At 36.4% G+C, this 26,211-nt stretch overlaps 1 protein-coding gene across 5 annotated transcripts in view; it reads left to right on the forward strand.

Annotated features, from left to right (window-relative positions):
- Window positions 1–5,514: 5,514 nt before the first annotated feature.
- The window catches only part of PYROXD1 (pyridine nucleotide-disulphide oxidoreductase domain 1), a 39,858-nt gene continuing 19,161 nt past the window's right edge, over window positions 5,515–26,211 (forward strand). For 3 of the 5 annotated variants that reach the window (XM_089920377.1, XM_022577738.3, XM_022577739.3), the window contains exons 1-10: window positions 5,515–5,681; window positions 8,335–8,415; window positions 13,646–13,765; window positions 16,301–16,429; window positions 18,388–18,461; window positions 21,477–21,637; window positions 22,411–22,511; window positions 23,502–23,637; window positions 24,526–24,638; window positions 25,245–25,367. In XM_089920377.1, the coding sequence (XP_089776503.1) occupies window positions 5,598–5,681; window positions 8,335–8,415; window positions 13,646–13,765; window positions 16,301–16,429; window positions 18,388–18,461; window positions 21,477–21,637; window positions 22,411–22,511; window positions 23,502–23,637; window positions 24,526–24,638; window positions 25,245–25,367 (1,122 nt within the window). In that variant the 5' untranslated portion in view covers window positions 5,515–5,597. The remainder of the gene's footprint in view (window positions 5,682–8,334; window positions 8,416–13,645; window positions 13,766–16,300; window positions 16,430–18,387; window positions 18,462–21,476; window positions 21,638–22,410; window positions 22,512–23,501; window positions 23,638–24,525; window positions 24,639–25,244; window positions 25,368–26,211) is intronic. The other 2 variants (XM_022577737.2, XM_089920376.1) reach the window with 1 other exon arrangement.

Here is a 26,211-nt window from a genome sequence, read left to right on the forward strand (position 1 = left end):
TTGTTTATCCATGCTATATGTAATAGTTTGCCTCTGCTAACCCCAAACTCCCAGTCCATCCCTCCTCCAACCCCCTCTCCCTTGGCAACCACCAGTCTGTTCTCATTGTCCAAGAATCAGCATTTATCAGTCACACCAGCAGGGCATCAGTGGCCAGCAGTGTGCTGGTAAATGTTTAACAACTGGCTCTCTGGAAAAAAATACACACACACATATAAATACGTATCTGAAAAAGTACATATATATAAAGCAAATTTTACTGATATAAAGATGTATAGCACTTATTTTAAATTTTAATAATAAATATGCAATACTCTCTATTGTAAATTCCATATAGCCAACTGATTCTCTAACACTTTCATAGATTTTGCAGAATTCTTGTTCCCAAGTCAAATTATAATACCCATTGACTAATGAGTGTAATTTGAATGTTGGTTGATATTTCCATCTAAGGTAACTGGTCAGATGAAACTGAACAACAAAGACATAGGTCAAACTTCACTTGTTTATCTATGACAACTGTAATGTCTTTGCTGAATTGCTTTTGAACGCTGAAGTAATACTTCCTCGATTTTTTGTGCTATTCACAATGTGCCACAAAAATAACACACAACACAATTTTCATTTAATTGCATTATTAATACTTTCTCCATCACTTTCTGAAGTCTAGGCAATACAACAAAACAATCCCTGATTTGCATCATTTTCAGTTTTCCGTGGTGTAAATACACCCATCATGACCAATTTCAAGCAATCAGCGTGACATCACTGAATGAGGCATTGGGAAGAAATGTGCAGTAGTACAACATTGTATGATATTTTCACCATATGGATAAAATAGATGTGAATAACCTCAAGAGTAGATAATGGTAAAATAATTAGGAAATGATGAGTTTTGAGTATTTATTACCTTTATTTTAATACAGTTTAGTTAATTATATGTTTATATAATTTAATATTTAACAATGGTTGCGTTAACAATCAATTTATACAATTCCTGAAATTTTAACAATCAGCTCTCACAGGACAGTGGTTCTAGCACACCACTGATTCATGGCTGTACAGTGAGGTAAGATCTTTCTTCCCCTTACTCTTTGCCCACTTTCCAATTTTAAAGCAGCTTAAAACATCAGCTATTAGATGGGAGAAGAGCTGGGACAAGAAAGCAAAAAGAAACCAACCTTGACTGCCTGCAGTTAGGTAAAACTTTAACTCGATGAGTCTGGAGTTTTGTTACTAAGCAGCGCTGGACTTTTTTTTTTTTTTTTTTTGCGGTACGCGGGCCTCTCACGGCTGTGGCCTCTCCCGTTGCGGAGCACAGGCTCCGGACGCGCAGGCTCAGCGGCCATGGCTCACAGGCCCAGCCGCTCCGCGGCATGTGGGGTCTTCCCGGACTGGGGCACGAACCCGTGTCTCCTGCATCGGCAGGCGGACTCTCAACCACTGCGCCACCAGGGAAGCCCAGCACTGGACTTTTTAATCACCCAAGAATGATCAGAAAAACTCTGAGGCCTGACAAGGATTTAATTTAGAGGATAAGAAAAATATGTTCACAGGAAAAGTGGTGGGAAAGAAGACTTTGCTTGTTCCCTAGAAAGTTCAGCTTTTTCAATAAAACAAAAACAAAGAAGATGAATCCAGTTTAGATTCATGCTGAATTTGAGGACACTGGGGTAACCTTGAGCAGATATCCAGGAGGCTTTAGAAATTTCAGGTTTGAAGATTCAGTGTAATGATATGAGAGATAGACATTTGAAAGTTAAAAGCATTTTAATCTCATTGAAGTTAAGAATGTCAATAAAATCTTTTGAGCAGAGATATAGACTGTTCAACTTCCTAAGGGCAGACAACTTAACCATTGATCCTACTGCGGCACCTACTGTGCTAGAAAGTTTAAATATGTTACCTCATCTGTACCTCAAAACAACTCTACAAAGTAGATCTTTTACCTATTTTTTTAATTATAGTTGATTTACAATATTGTTCCAATCTCTGCTGTACAGCAAAGTGACTCAATTTTATACATATATACATTCTCTTTTTAATATTCTTTTCCATTATGGTTTACCCCAGAAGACTGGATATAGTTCCCTGTGCTATACAGTAGGACCTTGTTGTTTATCCATTCTAAGTGTAATAGTTTGCATCTACCAACCCCAAATTCCAGGTCCATCCCTCTCCATCCTCCCCTCCCCCTTGGCTACACAAGTCTATTCTCTATGGCTGTGAGTCTGTTTCTATTTTGTACACAGGTTCATTTGTGCCATATTTTAGATTCCACATATAAGTGATATCATATGACATTTGTCTTTCTCTTTCTGACTTGCTTCACTTAGTGTGATAACCTCTAGGTCCATCCATGTTGCTGCAAATGGCATTATTTTGTCCTTTCTTATGGCTGAGTAATAGTCCTTTGTATACATGTGCCACATCTTCTTTATCCATTCATCTATCAATGGACATTTAGGTTGTTTCCATGTCTTGGCTACTGTGAATAGTGCTGCTATGAACATAGGGGTGCATGTATCTTTTGAATTTAGTTTTGTCCAGGTATATGCTTAGGACTGGGATTGCTGGATCATATGATAATTCTAATTTTAGTTTTCTGAGGAACCTCCATACTGTTCTCCATAATGGCTGTGCCAACTTACATTCCCACCAACAGTGTAGGAGGCTTCCCTTTTCTCCACACCTGCTACAAAGTAGATCTTACACCCACTTTGCCAACAAGGAAACTAAGGCTCAGGTGGAGAAGTAACTCACTAAAGATCCCATGATTAAGAAAATGCTAGAGCCATATTTGATCCTAGGTCATCTGATTCAAAAGCCGTTAATCATTAACTATTGCATGAAATTTCATTGTCCTTTCCCAGTTTTCAATCAGTCAGCTCAATAAATTAATCTAAACCCTCTTATTTTAGACATTTTTTTGGAATCAGCATGGTGAAGAATGGGAAGCTAGGTTTTTACTTAATACTTTATAAGTTAGAGATGACCTTTAAGAAAAGTTAAGGAAGTAGAAGTGAGATAAAGAGTGTTTTATCTCCTTCAGTTTTTCCAGATGAATCCTGGACTCCCCAACCACTGTTTTTCCCTTTCTTTTTACCATCTCCTATATTTCCCATGCTCACTTCAGCCATGAACATTTTGGTACTCGAGATATTTCCCACTTGGGTTGCCAGATCGTTCCTTTCAACCTATCCAAATGCTTCTGGGCCTTTGAGGTTCGGTATAAACCCTACCTCCTCTGTGAAGTTGTCCTGGTCTACTCCAGGGCCCACTATTCTTTTCTACCTCTAAGCGGACACCAGAATATCTAGCGATAAACTGGTCTTTCTTTCACTCCTCCAAAACAACCACTAAGTTAGTGTACTGCTCACTCCTAAGCATCCGAGAAAGAGTTAAAAGGGAGCTGACGTTCTGGCTTCTCTGCTGCTCTCCTACCCCTTGGCGTGAAGCCTCCCTCATTTCTAGACCAGCTTTCTCTGAAGTCACCTCTTCTCCAACCCCTACCCATTCCTGTCCTCCCTGAGGAATCCATGTTCCAAAGGTACCTATATCTTAACTTATCTTAATTTAAGATATCTTAATTTAACTTAACTTATCTTAATTTAACCCATTCCACACCCAGAGTGCATTTTTATTTAAATCAATCAACACTATAAAGTGGGATGCATTGCTAGCTCTTTCTTAGTGCTCTTCCTTAACCATTAGAATCTCTAAAAGTTAAATATTCAAGCCAGTGAAGGAGGCAGCTAGGACTTATCACTATCCTTCCCTGACATAGGCCAGCTTTCAAAAGGAGAAATGTAGAGTCACCATTCCTTCTCCTTTGAGAGAGGAGCCTCCCCCTGCTTTGCTTCCTTTCCCAGGGCCACCCTCCCTCTCATCTACATCTGGTCTCTTTCCATTTCCTCTGGGAACTTGAGTTCCAGTCTGTTCTTCTCTTTGCCCAAAGAGGAAATAGCTGTCATAATATACCAGAGGATCTAATACATTTTTAAGGGACTTCAGGGAAGTCTCATGCTCCACCCACTTACTAATTCATTCAGCACATTTACATGGACACTCACAAATAATTGAAGATTCAAAGAGAGACAAGTAATCCATGAGATGAAGTTTATGATTGGGGTGTGGCGAGAGGGAATCAGACCTATAATAGGTAAAATAAAGTGTTTTAAGTCGAGAGGTACCCAGCTCAGTCTGGAGGACATTAGATAAAGCTTCTTAGGGGAGGTGATGGCTAGTTAAACCAAAGGTCAGTGAGGATTTAGCTAGGGAAAATTACTGGGAAAGAGCATTACAGAAAGAGTTATGTGCAAATGCTCAGAAACTAAAGAATATGCCATATCCTGGAAGCTGCAAGTGTGGTTCAACCTAGCTAGAGCACAGTGAGATGAGGGAGATCGTGTGAAAAAAAAGAAGCAAGAGAAGTAAACAAGACTAGATCTATATGGGTTTAAAGTCCAATTTCCTCTTGCTAGAAATGCTTTGCTTGCTTGCCTGAGAGAGTAATTGGACTTAGAATCACTTATTAAAGTGCCTTCTATTTAACTTAGTAAATCAAAACTCAGTAATTATTAGAGCTATCAGTAAATATCTGTAATTAGATGTGTTAGGTTTTCTCGTTTATATAGGCTGGTTATTTCCAGAGTTTTAAAGAATTAAAGGGGGATTGATAACTGCCAGTTTTTGAGTGAGCCATTTAGAGAAATAGTACCTTCTTAATTTTATAATACAACCCTCAGGGGAAATATTATATGAGACAGCAAAGGTAATAGTAAATAGTAAAACAATTAAATGGTGAATACTGTAATAATATCAATATGGTAAAAATAGTTTTTAAAAATTAGATTGGTAATATTTAATTCAGCCTTTACACATGCTGCTATTTACTGAAAATTGGGGAAGAACGCTCTTTTATTTTGACAAAATGGCAAGTCTATATACTATGGGAAATTTTTGCTGAGGTCAAAACTGTAAATGTAAATAACTTCTTAGAAAACAATAGTAGTATTGCTTTTGTCTTGATTAATGTGTCTATGAAGAACGTGCTTTCAAAATATAAAATCTTAGCTTGCTAGGTTAAGAGTAGGGAAGGATTATGTTCCTTCTACCAGGAAGAGTTTAAGAGCTGAGGCTGTGTTTAATTTCCCGCAGGAACGAACAGTGAGAGCTTCATTTATTCTAAGAACGGTCTGCTCCGTGAGAACACTGGTCTGTTTTTAGACAACCTGCCAAGCCTCTTTTGACAACCCATCTACTTTACTTTGGTTTTTGTCTTATCTTTACCAAATTTTTGTGGAAAAACTACATTCAGCTGTGGCGATAGTAACGCAAAACCCCGGGATTGCCAAGCCACCTCTGCGCTTTAGGAAACGTAGCCCCGGCTGATACGCGAAGAGACTAAGTATGACCTCCCGGGTTCCCGTAGCTCGGAGAAGCGCGAAGAGACTAATATGAGTTCCCGGGCACCCGTAGCTCGGATTCTCAGGGGCAGGCGCCAAAAGGGGCCTCCCCGCGCCACTCCCACTCCCGGCCTGTAAACTTTTCCGGCTTCCGCACTGTAGTCCTAAAACCGCTGGGCGTTCGAGAGCATGGAGGCGGCGTGCTCGCCCACGACTGCAGGGAAGTTCGTGGTGGTCGGGGGTGGCATCGCGGGTGTCACCTGTGCGGAGCAGGTAAGGGGGGCGCGCAGGCGGCTCCGCCTCTCCTCCATCCCGGAGGCGGTGGCGCTTGAGGCTCCTTCCCCGCCAGCCTTTCCTAGTTTTTTTCCAGGTCGCTCTTTAGCCGCTTCCTTTTACCCCTCTCACTCCTTCTTGCTCCCAGATATTAGAGACTGTGTCGTGGCCCCAGATGATGTCCTTAGTACCTCGCAGGCTTCGCTTCCGCCTCAGGGAGGAGCGATGGCGAGCAAGTTGTTAGGGGAAACGCAAAGCGGACTGAACCCGGCTCTGGTCCTAGTAATGTCAAAGCCGGTGGGGAGGAGAGGGGGGGTTACGACTAGTAAGTTCTTGGTCAGAAAATTCAGCCCCCTTTCTTAATTAGCTGATTGAATCCCGCTTCCGCACGGCTGCCGAAATCCTTAGTGCATCATAACTGAATGGTAAAGAAACCCTTACGTAAGTTTCCTATACTTTGGACTCCCAAGATAGAAGAGGTATCATCTCTAGTAATGTTTTTAAAAACAACCGGCAAGGGATTAAATGCAGTGAGGATATGCTTTTCTGATTTATAGTGAATAATCAGACCACGTATATACATGTACATGTATTCCAAAAGGGACTGGATTATTCTGTTGGTAAACAGTAAACAGATGTAATATTCTTATGACATCACTGATGTCATAAGAAATTGAAGAGGTTTTTTCCCTTAACTTTTAATCTTTGGATGTGTAGTTTTCATTTATTCTCTGAGTAAACACCTATAATCCAGCCACTGTACTAAGGGCTGATCAGACTAATACAAACGGAGTATGGTACCTCCTTTTTAGAGACTCACAGCCTAGTGAGTCATGTAAATAAATAAATAAGTAAAAGTAAGTAAGTAAGTCATTTCATCGATGTGTTCACTACCTTAGGGGTACCTGTGGAGTTGGTAAGGAGTGGATTAGGAAAAAAGTATCCTTTATTAAGGGAGTTGTCCTTTTGTCTTAGTACAGGCATACCTCATTTTATTGCCCTTCAATTTATTGTACTTTGAATATATTGCATTGTTTACAAATTGAAGGTTTGCGGCAACCCTCTCTAGCAAGCCTTACTGGCACCATTTTTCCAACAGCATTTGTTCACTTCGTGTCTCTGTGTCCTATTTTGATAATTCTCACAGTATTTCAAACTTTTAAATTATTATTCTATTTGTTATGGTGATCTGTGCTCAATGATCTTTGATGTTACTATTGCAAAAAGATTACCACTCGCAGAAGGTTCAGAGGATGGTTAGCATTTTTTAGCAGTAAAGTATTTTTTAATTAAGGCATTACATTTTTTAAGAACACATTTTTTTTTGCACACTTAATATTGGCAACTATAGTGTAAACATAACTTTTATTTATTTATTTTTGGCTGCATTGGGTCTTCGTTGCTGCGTGCGGGCTTTCTCTAGTTGCGGCGAGCAGGGGCCACTCTGTTGCAGTGCGTGGTCTTCTCATTGCAGTGGCTTGTCTTTGCTGCGGAGCATGGGCTCTAGGCACGCGGGCTCAGTAGTTGTGGCTCACAGGCTCTGGAGCGCAGACTCAGTAGTTCTGTTGTATGCGCTTAGTTGCTTGTGGCATGTGGGATCTTCCCGGACCAGGCCAACCCGTGTCCACTGCATTGGCAGGCGGATTCTTAACCACTGCACCACCAGGGAAGTCCCTAAACATAACTTTTATATGCACTTGGAAACCAAAATTTTCATGCAACTCACTTTATCGAGATATTCATTTTATTGCAGTGGTCTGTAACCGAACCCAGAATATCTCTGAGTTATGCCTATATAGAGGAATGAGTAAAAAGTTTACCAAGTAGACAAGAAAAGACAGACTTTCCAAAGGGAGGCAACAGTGTAATCTCAGGTGGAAAAGCGTGGCGCCATCTGGAAGCAGCAAAGCTTAAAGCGTATGGTTTAAGCTTTGCTGCTTGGGGAAGATGACCAGAGATGAAGCCAGAAAGCGGTAGAGACCTGATCATAGAGGATTTTATAAATCGTGCTAAGAATTTAACAAAGACTTATATAAGTAGTCAAATGATTTTGAGCAGTGTAGTAATATGATCAAATGAAAAATTTTGAAAGATGATTAGTTACAATGTGTTTGGAGCAGGGGAAGCTGGTTAATATGAAACTGGAAGGCTAACTTCAAGGTGATTTTAGTAGCATAATAGTGGAAACAGAAAGTGGGGAAATAAATTACAGAATATACAGAGGAAAGCAAGATGGAGAGAGTGATAATATTGTCAAATATTATAGAAGTACTTGGGAAAGGTGCTAAGCTTTTAAATGTTTTATTGAAGCTTTGCTTAATTTCATTCTACTAAAGGCAATTGAAATTATTATTTTATAATAAATAGAAGTTGGTTTAACTGTTAATTAAGAAGATAGTTTCTTCTCATCCTCTGCATGATAATTGTTGAGTTTAGTGTAAATGTATTTTTCATTTTAACAATATGAGAGGGGGACATTACTCACCACTACCCCATAAATATGACCAAGACCTTTAGAGGAAGAACAGTGAGTTTTTAGTTTCCTAAGTTAATAACATTATTAAAATTGCATTATCCCTGTCTCACCCCACCATGCCATATGTAGTAATGCTTAGTTATTTATCATATTTTTCCTACTTGTTTTTTTAATAAGTTGGCAATTCACTTTCCATCAGAAGATATTCTCCTGATCACAGCTTCTCCTGTTATTAAAGCAGTTACAAATTTCAAGCAGGTAAGAACCTTTATATAACTTTCTTAGTATTACTCTTTAAAAACTACAATCACTCAAATAGCAGTTGGTGTAATTGTAGTATTTTAATTGTTTTAAAATGACAAATGTTCTTTTGATACTCATTTTAAAATCATAGCTCAAAGTTTAAAATTGTTCAGGTTGAATACCAAAAGCACCTGGAATGGTACTGAATTTCTAGTTTTCTCTTCTTCTCTCCCATCTTTTCTGTCCCACTCAGAATTACTTTTCAGAAAATGTATCTTTTGAGGAAAGATGTTACACACATCTACGTGTGTATCTTTATGCAAATATACTTGTGTATCTTTATTATAAATGTGTGTGTGTATATATGTTTGTGTGTTTACGAGTCAGAAGAAAAGTGCTTTTGAGCCAAGTTTACACTTGCAGATAATTAATGTTTCAGATGTGTCATAAGCATCTCAGAACAGTTTGTAGTTTGTGAGTTTATTTTACACACTTTATAACATTATAATAGGAGTCTGAGAACATTTGGGTCATAGTATCAAAGAAAAGTGGTCTCCAAACATTTCTGATCCTGTACCTCACCTGTTAAAAACTTTTGAGCTCATATTTTAATATTATATTTATAAATTATATACATGTACTACAGTGCTACAATTGTGAATATTATAATGTCTATGCAAAAATAAATGAATAAAAAGATGAAAAACATAAATCTTTTCTTCCCACACTGCAATTAAGACTATTAACATAGTCTTTGATTCATTAGAAGTTTTCCCTTTTAATACTCTGATAATAGATTGTATCTTTTTTTTCTTTCAGCCTTTTGTCTAAGATTTATTATTTATTCATGTAAAGGTTAGAGACTTGATGTTAAAGAGGAAAAGCAACCTTCTCCCTACCCATCTCCCACAAACACACCTTTCCAATCTTGAAGTATGTTTTATAAAAGTTCTTTATATATTGTCTCCCAGGGAAGAGATCAATATACAGTTAACCTACCCCATTCTCATATATAAACCCCTAAGATTTACATAAGCCCCTAAGACCAAGGGTAATTTAGTGCCATATGTTGCTCTTTATAACCTGCCTAGAGATATGTAAGATATCTTAGAACCTTTGGTACAGCCAAAAGAACTATGGGATTGGGAGAACCAGAGAACAAATTATGGCTCTTAATTTCTAAAAGAAAAAAGTATATATTCAATTACGGCTAAGAGTACATACATTGATAGAGAGATATATAGCTGAGTCTTCTAATGTCTTTACAGAAGACTTAATTTGGTGTAATGATCCCAGAGTTGTAAGACCTGAGTTTAGTTTTTGCCAATCTTTTTTTTTTTTAAGTGTTGTACAATAGAAGGAAAAGAACTTGGGTTCTAGGCCTAACTCTTATTTACTGGCTATGTAACCTTGGCAAATCTCTGGACCTGAGCTGCATCATTAGGATAATATCCTCCTTGCTTAACAAGATTGTGAGCTTAAGATGTACTAATCTATGTGAAAGTGAATTAAAATAAATATTGCAAATGTCAGTTATTCTTAGTGTTTAGAAGTCAGAAATTGCATTCTTGTTATCATTTATTGAGCATCTAGATTATTTACCAACCAGTGTGCTAGGCACCCAGGCTATAGAGATTAAAAGTATAGAAAATATGTCAAAAAGTCATTTGTGGTTATCCCTGGGGTAAGGGGAAAGTGAGATTTAAAGAGCGGTAAAGAAGGATTTTAATATTTAATCTTTATTATATATTGTTTATTTGTTTAGTGTTAAAAAGAGCACATATTCATGACTTATGTAATTTTTAAAGGAGAAAAAGGATTAATAATAATAATTCACATTTATGGAGTACTTATTATGCTATACTTCTAAATGTTTTAAATATATTAATGTATTTAATTCTTAACCCTGTGAAGTAGGTCGTTATATTATCCCCATGTTACAGGTGAGGTAAGTGGGTCACAGTGAGGTTAGGTAAATTTCTGAGGTGCATAAAGTCAGGTTTTGAAACTAGGCACTTTGGCTGTAGGGCCCTCATGGTCAATTTCTCAGAATGATTACTTTCTACTGGGACAACAGATATGCAAGAAATAGTTGTCATACAATATGATCATTATCCTGATAGAGGCAAAAAAACTGAGGTAATATTCCAATACATACATATTTATTTTTATACATAGAAAACATTGTAAAGGAGTGCCAAAGCCTGCCTTTGCGAATCAAGGAAGCCTTTACATTGGAAGTTGCGTTGAAACTGAGACTTGAAAAAGGTTTTACAGTGTTTGTAAGAGAGCGAGTGGAGGTAGGCATGTGTCAAGGTCATGAAAATGTGTAGCTATGAAACATGCCCCAACAGGGACCAGTTCACTGCTGGCGTGTGGAGTGTGAGTCTGAACCAGTAGGCAGGGGCCAGATGGTGACAGGCTTGTGTGCCATGATGCGAAATTGCACTTTATCTAAATTTAGATATGCCAAACTGCTGGAGCATTTAGAGCAAGTGAAAAGACTGGGCTGGAGACGGTAATTTAGTATTCACCATTGTCTCAGTGTCAGCTGATACAGGCCTGGCTTGCACTCTCCCAGGAAGGACACATGCCGGGAGAAGAAGATGGGCCCAGTGGTGGTGTCCTTGGAACACTAAGCGGAGGTCAGAGAGAAAGGAGAACTTAAAAATGGCCATCCTTCTTCTTAGGCTTAGATCTAAGAGGAAAACTGTGAAAGAGCAGTAACCCTAAAGCCAAGGAAGGCAAAAGTTTCAACTAAGAGGAGTGGTCAGTTGTGTCAGATCCTGTGGAATGGTCAGGTAAGATGATGGCTCTAAAGTAGCTATTTCTAGTATAAATCATTGGTGACTTTGAGACAGTTTATACTGTTTTGAGAAATTAATGGGAGGAAATTCTAAAGTGACGGTTAGCATAAACTTTTCTCTCTTGAAAAATTTGGCTGCAAAGGTAGAAAAGATAGAGTGGCAGCAAAAAGAGGACATAAGGTCTAGCGTTAAGTTGAGTTTTATTCTTTTACGGTGGGAAACACTTGAGCCTGTTCACCTGTTGAGATTAAGAAACCAGTGGGGAAGCCTGAAGATGAAGGAGAGCAAGGAATATATAACAAGGAAGGAGTCCTGAGGAGGTGAGAGGCGATGGGATATGGAGCACAGAGCAATGGATTGACTCTGAAATAGTGGGAATGGGTCAGGGAAGGTGGACACTAGCAAAGAAATGTCTAGATAGTGGGAAAGAAGTAGTCAGAGTTCTTAGTGGTCTCTTCGTGCCTACAAGTAAGGTGATTTACTGAGAATAAAGAGGATAGAGTAAGTTCAGGGAATATTAGAATGGTGAAAGTTTGAAAAAGTCACTGACGGAATGGAATATGTTACTAAGATGTTATTGCTCTTCTCACTATTTTGACATTTGCACTGATGGTATAAAAGCAGTGGTGGCTACTTACATTGGTAGCCATTTTGTTCTTCACTGCCACACAGTTAGTGAAAAAAATAAAAGCCAGTAAAAAAACATGTTAGTTTTATTAAATCTTGACTCCTGAGTACACATCTTTTTAATATTCTGTATGATGCAATGCGATGTATGCATAAAGCTCTTCGGTATACAACGAGTACAACGTTGTCTCAAGGAAAAGCAGTTGTGCAATTGCTGAGTTGAAGATGAACTAGCTACTGTTTTCATGGAACATCAATTTTACTTGAAAGAACAGCTGACAAACTGGCTATTCATGTTTGGAAAATGAATGAAGTGAGCCTGTCACTTTAAGAAAACAACTGATGGTACTTGTTGCCATTATGACAAAACTAGAGCTTTCAAGCAAAAATTAGATTTTTGGAAAACTCTTCACTGTGAGCCTTATAGTACTTAGACTTTTCTCATGAAATTGTTGATAATAATGAATGTGTTTTTTTATATTTATTGATATGAAATGTGTCAGTATTTGGAAGATCTCTGTTAACTTAATGAACCAGTATTGTCCAAACGACTGATGTGTGATGTTCCAAGATCCACTCAAAGTGCAGGATAAACTAATGGATTTCACAGTCACAGTATGAAAAGTTCTTGATATGGTTTCAAATTCTACATTTCATCTATCTTTAAGAAACCATCACTTGTTGAGTTTTAGTGTGGCATCAAGAAGAATGTACAATTATCTGAAAGGGCTGCATATCTGTGTGAGACTGAACTCTCTTCATGTATTGATACTTCAACCAAAACAACGTTGCAGTGGTTTAAAGGTAGAAGCAGTTTGATTGCAGAAGCAGATATGCAGCTATCTTCTATTAAGCCAGATATTAAACAAATTTGCAAAAATGTAAAACAGGGCTGTTCTTCTCACTTAATTTGTTTTGTTTTAGAAAAAAATATTTTTCATTAACGGTACGTTATATCAGTGTAACATGTTTTTATTGTTGTTACTTTTAAGTGAATTAAGAAATACTTAAATTTCTCAGTTTTAATTGCTAATGCAGCAAATATTGCTAGGTGTAACTCAAAAAAACAAAAGCTCATCGGGGTCCTCAATCATTGGTAAGGGTGTGAAGGGGTCTTGAGACTAAAATGTTTGAGAACTGCTATAGCCATGCAGTAGCATTTCCATGCAGTGTTTAAGGCCAAATACCAGTCTGAAAGGTGTGTGGTACTTCTATAGCAGACTGGGTATAGGACTAGAGAAAGCAAGTAATTTGGTCTGTGCTTGGGCATTTTCAGGGTAAGTAATGGTTAAGGATAAGAGAGCAAGGAAGGATTTGGGGAAAATCCTTCCCCAAATCCATGGCACATCATTTGAAGTAAATGATCCACAATGGAGTCTTAGTGGGATAGGATGGAAAGTGAGTCCAAGAGGATGGTGATGGTTTTGGAGAAGAGGAAAGAAGAGTTCCAAGACTAGATCACAATAAGGTTAGCTAGTAAATGGAGAGAGAGAGCTACAAGGATAAAGAAATAGATAAGCTGTTTGATTACACTATACAGAAGTAAGTAGTGTTAGCCCTAATTTTCCAGGCCAGGAAGCTGAGGCTCAGTGACTTTCTGAGTTGACCAAGAGTGGTAGGACTAGTATTTGAATTTAGGTCTTAAAATGCAGAGTCTGGCCCTCTTTTCACTGTATATAGTGCAGTTGGCAGACTTTCTTGTTTTATGAATATGAAATAAATAGTGTATAAAAAGAAATGAAAGTTTTTTTTAATTCTTGATAGGAAAAAAAATTTTAAGTATACATTTTTATTTCTTTTATCTAATACAGGTTTCTAAAGTGTTGGAAGAATTTGATGTTGAAGAACAACCAAGTACCATGTTAGAAGATCGCTTTCCCAACATTAAGGTTATAGAATCTGGAGTAAAGCAACTGAACAGCAAAGAACATGTAAGAGGGGTTTTTTCTTAATGACATTTGCCATTGTTAAATCTTGGTGAGGTTTTGCCTGCCTTCCTTTGACCCCCACCTGTTCCACCAGCTCCCAAGTCTCTAGCATATAAATTTCAGTGACATTGATTTCTATTAGTATTACAAAAACTTACACTTTTTGTGAGTTTATTGGGTCATATAATTAGCTTAGCCTGGCATTTTAGGTTTTACATTTTAAATTAGCATTAACATTTATATAGTGTTCACTGTGTTTTGGGCACTGTGTTAAGTACTGGGATACAGTAGCAGTGATAGCAGGAACCTACTCCCGGTAGCTCTCAATGTCATAGGGAGTACAGCCATGTGTACGTTTAATGTATGCCCATAGAAGAAAACAGTTGTTGAAATATTATCAAAGCTCTGATGGTAGGTATTCAGAAAGACTCCCAGATTGAGTAATATTTGAGCTATGTTTTAAAGATGGGTGAATTGAGTTCTCCAGGTGGAAAAGGACATTCCAGGAAGAAGAGATTACGTTACGGGTTCAGAGACCCAGAGAAAGGAAAGGGGCATGTGGAAGAGTGAGACTGTCAAAGGGGTTGGGGTGTGGATAAGTAAAGGAGATTGGCCGACTAGCCCAGAGAAATAAGTAAATAAGATTGTGAAGAGCTTTTTATGTCATGTTAATATTGAGTTTATTTTGTAATCAGTGGAAAAAATAGTAAAGAGATTCTAAGTGGAGCCAGGGATGCTAAAATACTCTTTTAGGAAGATGGATCTGACAGCAGTGTCAAGGATGAACTGGGATAGAGCAGGTGGCCAGTAGCCAACAACTAAATTAGAAGGTGGTTGTGATAGTCCAAAATGATATAAGGCCCAAACTAAGACAGTCTCAGGAAAGGCAGTACCTCAGTCTCAGATGTCAGGAAGTCTCAGTGTCACATGATTAACAGTACCTTCAGATGAGCTTTAGGCAAGATAGGAAGTAGGGTTTGTAGTTGTTTCTCTAAAGCAGCTAACATTTGAGTTTTCCCTTAGGGAGAAAGCATACATGTCACATTTGAAACAAATAACTTGACAGGAAAAAAAAAGTAAGAAAAAGTACCAAGTTTTATGAGAAAAATATTGCAAATCTGAATCCAAACACCGCAGTTATTTCCTAATACTTGTAATGGTAGTACTTGTTCCATAAAACACCCATGTCAGTGAATCTGCTCACTGAGGTAGGCTCAAAAGTATACTAATGAATTGTGAGGGAATTTATGTATTAGGGCATTTGAGTGAATCAGAGTGCCACACGTTTCATTTGAAAAGTGCCCTACATAACATACATGTCTGCATTCTGTCATCCATCCTTTGTATTCTTTAGTGAATTAGAAATGATGTGTTTTACCTTCGTCTCTACTTCCAAAAATTTAACAGTAGCCAATGAAAAGTTTTTGTGTTTCTTTTATAGTAGCTAAATGCAAATTTTTTAAATTTGGTCAGTGCTTATAACTAACTTCTGTTAGTTAAAATTCTAACCAGATTATCTAAAGGAAGACTTGTGTAACATTTCTGTATGATTATACTGTGTTGGTTTATTGGTTTTATGTATTTGTTATGTAGCTGAAGAGTTAGAATGGGTAACAAATATTTCAGTGGGTATGTAAATGCTATTTGGCAAGTTTTATAAATCAGACACATGGCACAAGGTTAACCTCTGAAACCATTCCAGCAAAGTCTGACATCTCTCATAGTAGCACATGCTTATGTATACCTGCTTTCTAAATGCTTCTACTTTTGTGTAGATATTCATTCAATATTAAGGAACAAAAACAATGGATCTCTGATATGTATTTTTAGATTCATCTAAATTCATTAATTCAAAATTAATATAAATTTACTTTAAAGCTAGTACATGCTAGGATTTAAGGTTAACATGTTTTTCACTTATATGAAAATATAATCCCCAAACAGCATGAAGTTTGCTGGTAAAGTGATTGTTATTTGTACTTAAGAATATAAATACTGTTTTTTAGCACTTCTGATTTTTCAGATTAAGATGTATTGTGACCTCTTCTACCATTCACTACTCCCCTGTACCCATAACAGACATTAAGGTCTGATATGATTAGAATCACTAGATCTTCTTACAGTATCTTCTCATTGAGAGCAGAATGTTCATCAAGGAAATGTTCATCAGAATGCTCAATTTGAAATTTTCTAAATGTTTCCTTTCTAATCTAAGGTCAACATACCTTTCCAAACATGAGATTCCCTTGGTTTTATCCAAAATTTTGTGGGAATGTACCTTTTTTTCCCACGGGAGAAGGACTAATTTTCATCAGATTTTTTAAATGGTTCATGCTTCTAAAGTGATTAGGAATCACTGGATTAGAGAATGCATTCTCATGCTTAGTTAGCTTTGTCATTGCTGTAACAAAGTATTGAGTGCCACCAAGAGGCAACCTTAATATATTTTTTGCTTTTGTCTTATTGAATGTTTAAAGTGCAGTTGTACCTATGTATAAATGTTCCCCCTCTCCTCTTTGTTGCTCTATGGTCTTACAGTGCATTTTAACTGAAGATGGCAATCAGCATATTTATAAGAAGCTCTGTTTGTGTGCTGGAGCTAAACCAAAGTTGATATGTGAAGGAAACCCTTATGTGTTAGGAATCCGTGATACAGACAGTGCTCAGGTAACATTTTGACATTGGGTCATGGGGAAGAAACATGAAGGTTTCTTAGACTTTTCCTACATTGGAATCAAAGTGTTCCACTTATAATGTCAATTCCTAAACTGTAGCAGCAGAAGAAAGGTTTCATGACTCATAAACCAGAAAGTAGTTATAATGTTTTATTACTGCCAATTTGAGTTTAGTTTTAGTGGATAATTTATCTTGTTTTTTAATTCATGTTCTTTCCATTATGTGATATCCCAGAAATAATGTCTATGCTGAAGGTTACAACTTACATTGCATACACATTCATTATTTTACTCTGATCGGGAGTATGTGATTTGCATCCTAAATGATGTAATGATCTTTTTCTCAAAAGATAAAGCATGTCCAAAATTTACTTCTCAGCAAAGAAATTAGTTAGTATTCAGAAGATCTTTGTCATACAGAATCATGACAGAATCCTAGAACCGAAAAAGACACTTGTTTGTTGTTCTGCTCAAGAACAGTGATAAACTATCCCAGTAAGGTGAAATTCTATCTTCAGAACCTTGTACAACTTCTTTTGGTAATTTATTTCAGGGTTCATTGACCCTTACTGCCAAAAACCTTCTTGGTTTCTAGTCACAATACTGTTGTCTTACCTCAAGCTCATTGTTGTTGTTCTGTCCCATGAAGTAATTGTACATTTACATGATAAGATTTTATAGTCTTGAAAATTGATAGTATTTTCTTCTTAAATAATTAGGAATTTAGACAATACTAGAAGAACTGGATTATGTTCTTGTAAACATTTTAGGTTCATATTATCAAAGATTGAGTTCATAACTGTGTTACAGCGAGGCCCTCTACACATATGAATTCACTGAATCCTCATGATAATCCTGTGTGACAGTCATTACTCCCACTCTACAAAGAGGCAGCTGAGATGGAGAGACTAAGAAATTTAGCTATACTAAAGTAGTTATTATCAGAAGTATAGTCTAAACTCATGACATTCATCTCCCTGTTCACTGCTCTTTACAGGTCTTTACCTACTGTGTTTAGTGAAGGACAAAGTAGAATTAACTTCAGGTTTTTTTCTTGTAAAATTTAAAGAAGTCAATTCAGTGGTTATGTATTGTACATTACGATAAGTTTTGGGGTCCATTAATAGAAATGGTGACCTGACATAGTAGGAGGTGGAATTTAGCTATTCAGATGTCATCCTGAAGCAATGGGACTATTCTCTACTTTAGAAAGTACCATAAGAATGACTCCTGGTATTTTTTTTTCTCTCCAAGTTCATTGTGATCTTTTTTGGGGGGAGGGAGGAGGGAGGGAGGGATGGGAGGTGGAGGCATCAATTTGCTGTCTTATAACGTAATAACATTTTAAAATAAATATTAGACATTATGTGCTTCCTACTCCCAACAGCTTTATCTCTGTCATCTTAATACTTATAGAGACCTTGAGATATACTCACCTCTTATTTCCATTTATAGTTGGGGAACCTGAGGTGCAGAGAGGTTAAGCAGTTTGCCCAAGGTCACCTGGTGTAACTGCTAGAGCCAGGGACTTTAGACCTGTGCCCTTAACCACTGTGCGGCTGTGCTTCTCGTTCCTGCAAGTTCCAAGTGCTGAGTAACTGCAAGGAAAGTGTCGATTGAGGGACTAGAAGGAAAGGAAGAATCCTGTTTCCAGGGTCTAGATCAATGTCATGTTGGTAATTGATTTGGTCAAATAGTTGGGAATGTGGTAAACTAAAGACAGGCTCTTGCTGCAATTCTGAATGTAGTGACATAAAAGGCAAGGAAAGTCAGGAAGAGGCCTTGCTATAAAGGCAGTTTGGGGTGAAACATGGAGGGAGCATTTATTATATTAATTGGGATGGTGTGTCCTGGCAGAGTGTGAAAGTGAGGTTTATTATCAGTGAAGCCTGATGCTTCAGGCATTACCCACTATTACAAAACACTCTTTTCATTTTCTTTTTGATACAGGAATTTCAGAAACTGCTTACAAAAGCTAAGAGAATAATGATCATAGGAAATGGTGGTATTGCACTTGAATTAGTGTAAGTACCTGTATTTGAATATTATGTAAGAATTGCTCTGTGATTCATGTGATTGACAGACTAGAAGACATCTTGTTATCCTAAAATCAAAGATAAATATAATTGTTTTTCATACATTTTCAAGGGGAAAAGTCCACTTTATTTTTTTAGCTTTCATGGAATTCATAGTTGCAAAATTGACCTTATAAAACATAGGAATTTCGGGAATGCTTTAGGTCTCAAAGGGTCTGACACTGATGACTGTCTAGATTTGACCCATACATGTGTTCTTATAAGCACGTACTGTACTGAAAAACAATTGAAAACGTGTACACCTTTAGAGGTTTCTGGTGATAGTCCCCACGACTTTTTATTGCTTATACCCATCCTGCTTCACTCATGTGTGGTACCTGTCTGGCCGATGAAACGCGAAGTGTTTGTGAGTTCTATTTCAGGGTATGTGGTACTCCTAGCTCTTGGTTTTTGGAAGTTGGGGATTGTGAACACCTTAATGTGAAATACTGTCATCTTAAGATGATACTTCAAGTTTGGAAAACATTGAGGACCTGCTGTGGTCTACAGAGCATTGATTCACTTTCTTTGTGATTTTATCTTTCAGCAGATGGCTGACATGGAATAGTCTAGATATTTTTCAGGCCAGAAAGTTGGGTCTGACTACAAAGAGGACAAATTTATATCAAAATAAGCAATCTGCCAAAGCCCTGTCTTTTCTCACTTTCATTCATTCCAACTCTGAGACTAGGTTTTTGCCCCTCCTTTTTAGAGGATGGTGAATCCCAGTGGGAACCTGTAAGAGTTGTTGGATTGCCTGAGTACTAGGTGTGGCAGTCATTGTTTTAATTGTGAAGTTTGAGGCATTGTATGGAAAAATGCAGAGAAAAAACTAGGGAGTCAAGACCAAACTGGGCCAAGAGGAGGGAGGCATAGATTTATTGTAAGAGGGGCTTCAAATCCTTATGTACACATGACAGATTTTCTCCATCAGTTATCACCAAAAGTATAACTTAATACTATTATTATTATTATTACTATTATTCACATTGAAAAGCTTTCTCATTCAAAAATGTTCAGAGTTTCACAACATTTAATCCTATTCCTCACTTTCTTTAGGTCGGAGATTAAAGACTTGGATATAAAACACATAATTTTATATTCAGTAAACTCTGGTAGTTTAAGAAAGCTCCCATATAGTGTTATTCTCTCGGTTTAGGTTTACTGAATGATTAGGCCTTTGTCTTCTCTTGATGAAAAATGACATATCCAGACTCTTTCTGCTTTTTAATAGCCCCCGTGTCCCACTGAGGCTAATGTTGATTTACTTCAGTATACTTTTATTTCAGTTATTATCTCTTCTTTCCAAATGTAGGTTAATCCTTTCTTTTTCAAACAGACATAGTTTTTCATAATTTCACAAAATTTAATACTTGTTTTTTAAGAGTGGTTTTAAAAATGAAAGCAGTATTTCCCCTATGGGTGATGATACCTTCATGCTTACGCATCTTTCTGAGGACAAGTTCATAGGGTAAGAGGATTAGAGGGTGTCTCGTGAGGTACGGCACACCCAGGAGTCACTTGTGGTGACTACTTACAGTAAATGTGGCTCGCTGGTCTAGCATCAGTATTTTAAGCTATTCTGATATGTGTTATGTTGCTGTACTACTTTAAAATACAAAAAAAATGGTAATCACAAAAATTTCTAGTTTATAAAAATTAAGGAAATCATTTCATGGTAACTGTGTGCCTATATGTAAATTGACATATAAAATTTATCACCAAATGTGTGTGTGTTCTGCTTTCTGCTCATGAGCGATGCTGTATGACCTGAGCAGTGTTAAGATAAAATGTTCTCCAGATAATCTGACATTTAGTAACTATAAATACTCTTTGCTGGCATAGGAGAGGAGGAAAAATAAAGGCCCATTGGAGAAAGCAAGGGACTCCTTTACCATATGCCAGAAAGCATGAACATCAGGTGATCTGAAGTCAGATGTACTAAACCTTCTTTCTTTTATCACCTGCTTATTGATCAGCCTCGAAAAGTCATATAACCTAACTTACATCAGTCTGAGATATAAAGATGGTAGGACTTTTTACCATAAATCAATGTTAAAAATTAATAACACTAATACACTCTTATTACCATTGTAATTTCAAATAAAATCCTAGTGTAGTTAGGATGACCATATATACTGTGTGTCCAGGATTGTCCCAATTCATTTGTACCAAAACAAGTAGTAATAGCAGATAAATTATAATGAACTTCAGGGACCTTGTGGAATGAATATTAAGAAAATTACATTCTCCGTGTCCAAACCTAGAGATAAAACTGCAGGTGCTCAGGAGCTCTGGCTACCTCCTGAACGGTAATGGAAGGTGGCTTCCTTGGCCATTCCTTTCTTCCTCTAAGATCCTTCATTTTTCTGTGAACTGGATCTTTCTTTGGCTAGATGGCTTGGAAATTTCTGAGGTGAAGGGAATTCACTGCAGGGTAATTATTCTGTTATAATAAAGTTAAGATTTTAGTTTCTATCTCTCATTTGCTCCTTTTTCTGTGTCCTTCCATAATGTGCTTTGAATACATAAAATATTTGTTAGCAAAGAAGTCAACTGTTCTCAATATTGTAGCTATATAACATGTATAACATCTATCCGTTCATTACTGATTACTCGATAACTAGGTAATAAGCAAGGCACTGCTCACTCCTGGGAACCCTGGCGGACATTCATATAACTATCCTGTAGAAATTGAACACTTTGAAGTGATGTTCATTGCAATGAAATTTTACCTGATATTCAGTACATCTATTTGTCACATATGTTTTTTCAGTAAACTGGTTACATTTCTTGTATTATTTATTCTACTTAGCACGTATTATCCTGAAAAAGTGTTACATTCCTCTTTATAATCATTCTTTCTCAGTTTGCCTTAAAATAGTTTATTTACATTTGCCTTAAGAGATAACTGTTACTTGCGGATACAAAGAGTTCTTCCAACTAACTTTCATATTCCTTTAGGTATGAAATTGAAGGCTGTGAAGTGATTTGGGCCATTAAAGATAAAGCTATTGGGAATACTTTCTTCGATGCAGGAGCGGCTGAATTCTTGACTTCAAAGCTCATTGCTGAAAAACCAGAGGCTAAAATTGCACAAAAAAGAACAAGATATACAACTGAAGGTAAATATAGCATCTAGCTCATTCATTCACAGATGAAACTGTATTTTTTTAACCATATAGAAAAAGGCTATAAGAAAATTTAGCAAAAATATCTTATTTGGGGATAGGAATATAGATATTTATTTCTATTTCCTTATGTGATGTTTAAGATTTTATTTATATATATGTATAAAATATTTATAAGATAAATATTTATATATGTGTATATATGTGTATGATATATTTTATATGAAAAATATGTATAACTAAAACTGGCAATTTAAAGTAAATTAAGTAAACCAGCCCATCTGCATCTTTGTGGACAGATGCTCCAGTTGGACAATACCTAAGGTAATTTTATTAAAAATGCAGTGAGTTTAAAAACAAATGCAGTTTTTTTAGTTTAAAAGAGCTTTTTTTTTTTTTTAACTTTTGGCTTATAAAATTGAGCAAGAATTTTGTAAGTTTTGGGGGTACTAAAAATTGACAAAATTTTCAAAATTTGATGTCTAATTTTCTTACCTTTCATATTAACCAGTGTATATAACATCCATAAAACACTTTTGAGTGTTTATACACAACACTCGATTGAAAGATTACCCATTTTATAGCTCTACATCACAAAATATTAAAATTATGATTAAAATGATTAATATAGATAAGTTTAGTCCTGCTGTATGAATGATGTATGTGTGAAAATTATTACATTGCCTAAAAACTTCTGAACAAAAACATAATTCTCTGCCTGGCAGTTTTTATATCATTTGGATTTTGAATTGAGTTTATCCCTTCAGGAAGGAAAAAGGAAGCACAAACCAAAGCTAATGCTGGTAATACAGGCAGTGCCTTGGGACCTGATTGGCATGAAGGGTTGGATCTTAAAGGAACAAAAGAGGTATGTTTTCATATACTGTTTAAACATATCTAAATGCAATTTTAAATTCTTGAACTGTTTGTTAAAGACTGGTTATAAGCATATAGTCAAAGAATTGCTAGGTCACTTTCCTTAAAATCCACGGTTCTAGGAAAGGGCTTCAGTGCCACTTGGCCCCATTGAACTCTCCAGAGACAGAGATCTCCATACAGAGACGTTAGTGAATACACCCGTCCTATTTTAAATTAATCTTTTCTCAAAGGTCACTTTAGATGTAGTATAATATTTTAAAGGTTATTAGATAGATTCTAAATAAAATACACATTTAATATCCTAATTGCATAAGCAGATGACTTGCTTTTACTCATTTACTAGATATTTTAGTTTTTTAATAGCTGTTAAAAGGCTATGATATTTAAATATTGCAAGAAACATGCAGTCCTTATTACTGTGTATGATACCTTTTCAGCCTTCAGTAGGTTGGAAGGGGGCTGGCTTCACAGTGTATCTAATTTTTGTGATGGAAATTACACAAAGTAATTTATTCCTGCACCTTCAGGTCCTAAGATTAATGGTATTCTTAACCTGGGAACTTCAGTTTAGTTCAGTGAACGTTTATTGAGTATCTCCTACCTAACTGGCATTTTACTAAGATTCTGGAATATAACAATCTGGGATATATCAACTTTTTTTTTTAGTCTGTAACAGTTGTAATTTAAAAGAAATATACGTGTAATTATCAGGGAAGCTCATAGTAAAAAGTATGCCCTTGGTGCTACCTGCCAATTCAACTACTAGATCTCTTTAAGTACTGACTGAGTTTCTGCTTATTTCTTTCCAACAGAAACTGAGAGCCATGCTTGTGGGCATTCAGTGTGTTTTCTTTTATACTACAAGAATTATTTTTTCTGTATGTTTTTATAAGTGTATTATAAATTTTTTCTTCATCGTCAGTAACCCAGATCATTCTTTCTAGAAGTATTATAGTGACCAGTACTTCTTTTATTTTAGTTTTCTCATAAAATTCACATTGAAACTATGTGTGAAGTAAAGAAAATCTATCTTCAGGAAGAATTTAGAATTTCTGAGAAAAAGTCCTTGACTTTTCCAAGAGACCATCATAATCAGTTAGTTATAGCTGACAAAGGTAAGTGACGAAATAAGAAAAAAATGAACACTTATTTTAAAAGAAGACAACTTAATATTGCTTTATTATATTTAGAAAACAGCTTCATATTTCCATATAAAACTTAAATGTGAAAAGTAAAAATAAAACCATAATTTAATAACATAAATCATTTTGTTTTCACTACCTACTCTTTACATTTTCTAATGAATTGTAGAAAGAGTAACATCTTACGTAGGGCTCATTATGTTTTGACCATCATAACGCGATGAGTTAATCAGAATATCTTGTGAATCAAGACAAAACATAAAAACTAAAAAAAATCTGATACTCGCAAAGGTGAAGTGACATCCTCAAAATCAAACAGAATGAAATCGATAAATTTGAAACTAAGGCACAGATCTCTTAAAATTCCTATTCTACACTCCTGTGAGAATTACTCAGAAATACACTCACCCAAACCTACTGTATGGGATATCCCACTGCTCTGAATTCTTTGAATTTTTTCATAGGAAAAGAGAGTGTTAGAGTTTGAATGTGAATAATAAGGGAAAACATTGAAAAGTGAGTAACCTAGTTAGACTAAACTCTCAATGGAGTATAATCTATTAATAAAGATTTTTAAAGAAATAATTTATAAGGTATTATCAATTTAAATTTACTTCATTAGAATTTCTATGTCTAAATTTGAAGGAAAAATGTTTAGAATGCCTGCCATAGTTTTGCGATTATACCCAAAATAAGAAGATGGCACTGATGACATTAAAAATTGTTTTAGCAGATGTACCTATAAATATTAAGAGGTGTTGTTTTAAAGTCATCTCCTGCCTTTTTCTTTCTTTCTTTCTTTCTTCTAGTCATTGACGGTGGTGATTACACTTGAGAATAATTTTTTTTTTTTATTTTAAGAGATATGGCCTGTATATGTGGAATTGACCAATGAAAAGATATATGGCTGCGATTTCATTGTCAGTGCTACAGGAGTTACACCAAATACAGAACCTTTTCTCTGTGGCAACAATGTAAGGTGAAAATTTTTGTCCCACTGTGAACACTTTTAAAGTATTGTTAATGAAGATCTCTAATTCTCAAGCATGAATTGTTTTGGCACAGAACTGTAATTTAAGATGACTGAAAACAGTTTAGTTTATATTCATGTCTTGATTTGCAATATTTTTTTTTACTGCTTCAAGTCCTTAAGCAGTTAACATCCCAGCCTAAGTGTCATTATTAAGGGGACATAATGCACAATTTATCTAAATGTTGGTAAGAAACTCATACCTCCTATGAATTCTTAAAAGTGATTCTTTTAGAGAAGCCAGCTTGTATTTTTTGCTTTTTAGCATCTGAAGTTTACAAAAACTAAGGAATATTTTTGTAACTATGGGTGGGGTCATCATATGGTTATTGGCAATTTTTGATGTTCTAAGAATTTCATGGGTTCGTCTTAATAGGAATTTGAGTGCCTGGAAATTCAGCTTAGTTGTCTAAACTTTGCAGTTTAGCCAACTTTTCTCATTAAAGATCAGCATATCAACGTGTAGAATTTGACTTGTTCTTTTACATTAGAATGAAAAAGTCACGTTTCCTTTTTCTTACCCCGTATGCTTATGAGGAACATTGTTTAGTTTGATGTAGGAGAAGACGGTGGCCTGAAGGTGGATGATCACATGCACACGTCCCTTCCTGACATCTATGCTGCAGGTGACATCTGCACGGCCTCCTGGCAGCCCAGCCCAGTCTGGCAGCAGGTAAGCTGGCATAGGTGGTCACAGGTTTTTATCAGAGATTCCATCTGAAAATAAAGGAACTGCTACCAGCATATCCAGCCTTCTGGTTTTCCAACTTTTCTACTTTAAGTGGGAAGCTATCATTGAGGTTTTTTTTGTCACAAAAACAACAAACAAAAAGAACACTAGAATTTTTCCCTTTTGGTAAGTGATTATATAGTGACGGAATAGACTGGGATGTCTTTTAATTTAAAAAGAATTATGATGGTTACTTTGTTTTTCATGCTCAGATGCTTATCAGCGGTGTCCAGTGGAACTTTCTGTGATAACAGAAATGCTCGGTATTTCGGCAGTGTCCAGTCAGGTAGCCACTAGCAATGTGTGTACTAAGCATTTGAAATGTGGCTACTGTGACTGAGGAACTGAATTTTAATTTTACCTTTAATTAGATAGTCATGTGGCTATGATTTGGGACGGCACAGCTTTGGATGAAAAAGTAGCAAACTGAGATTATAAACCATACATTCTGTTTCTGATGATCTTATTCCCGTGGGAATTATTACTGAAAGACTGTTCCCACAGTAAGCAGAATCCCTCAGCCTAACAACCCCTTCTAACTGGACCTAGACTTCCTCCTGCCCCGACAGTGCTGCCTGCCTTGTAATGGTGGAGCAGAAGTACTGGAGGAAGACACTCAGCGGCCAGAGGTGGGGTTGTTTTAGTAGGAGTAGAGACAGAGGTAGATGTTAACAGATGAAAGAACCAGTCAACGCTTATCTTGGTGAAAGACCAGCTCCACAGGTAGGCATGTTTATTCAGATTAACTGTGGAGTGTGAAGTAGTGGAAGAACCAGATGTATTCTGA

Source organism: Delphinapterus leucas, chromosome 11, assembly GCF_059928025.1.
Source record: "Delphinapterus leucas isolate spDelLeu-1000000601 "Yukka" chromosome 11, BTC_Dleu_Yukka2, whole genome shotgun sequence".
In the NCBI taxonomy this organism is placed as follows: Eukaryota; Metazoa; Chordata; class Mammalia; order Artiodactyla; family Monodontidae; genus Delphinapterus; species Delphinapterus leucas.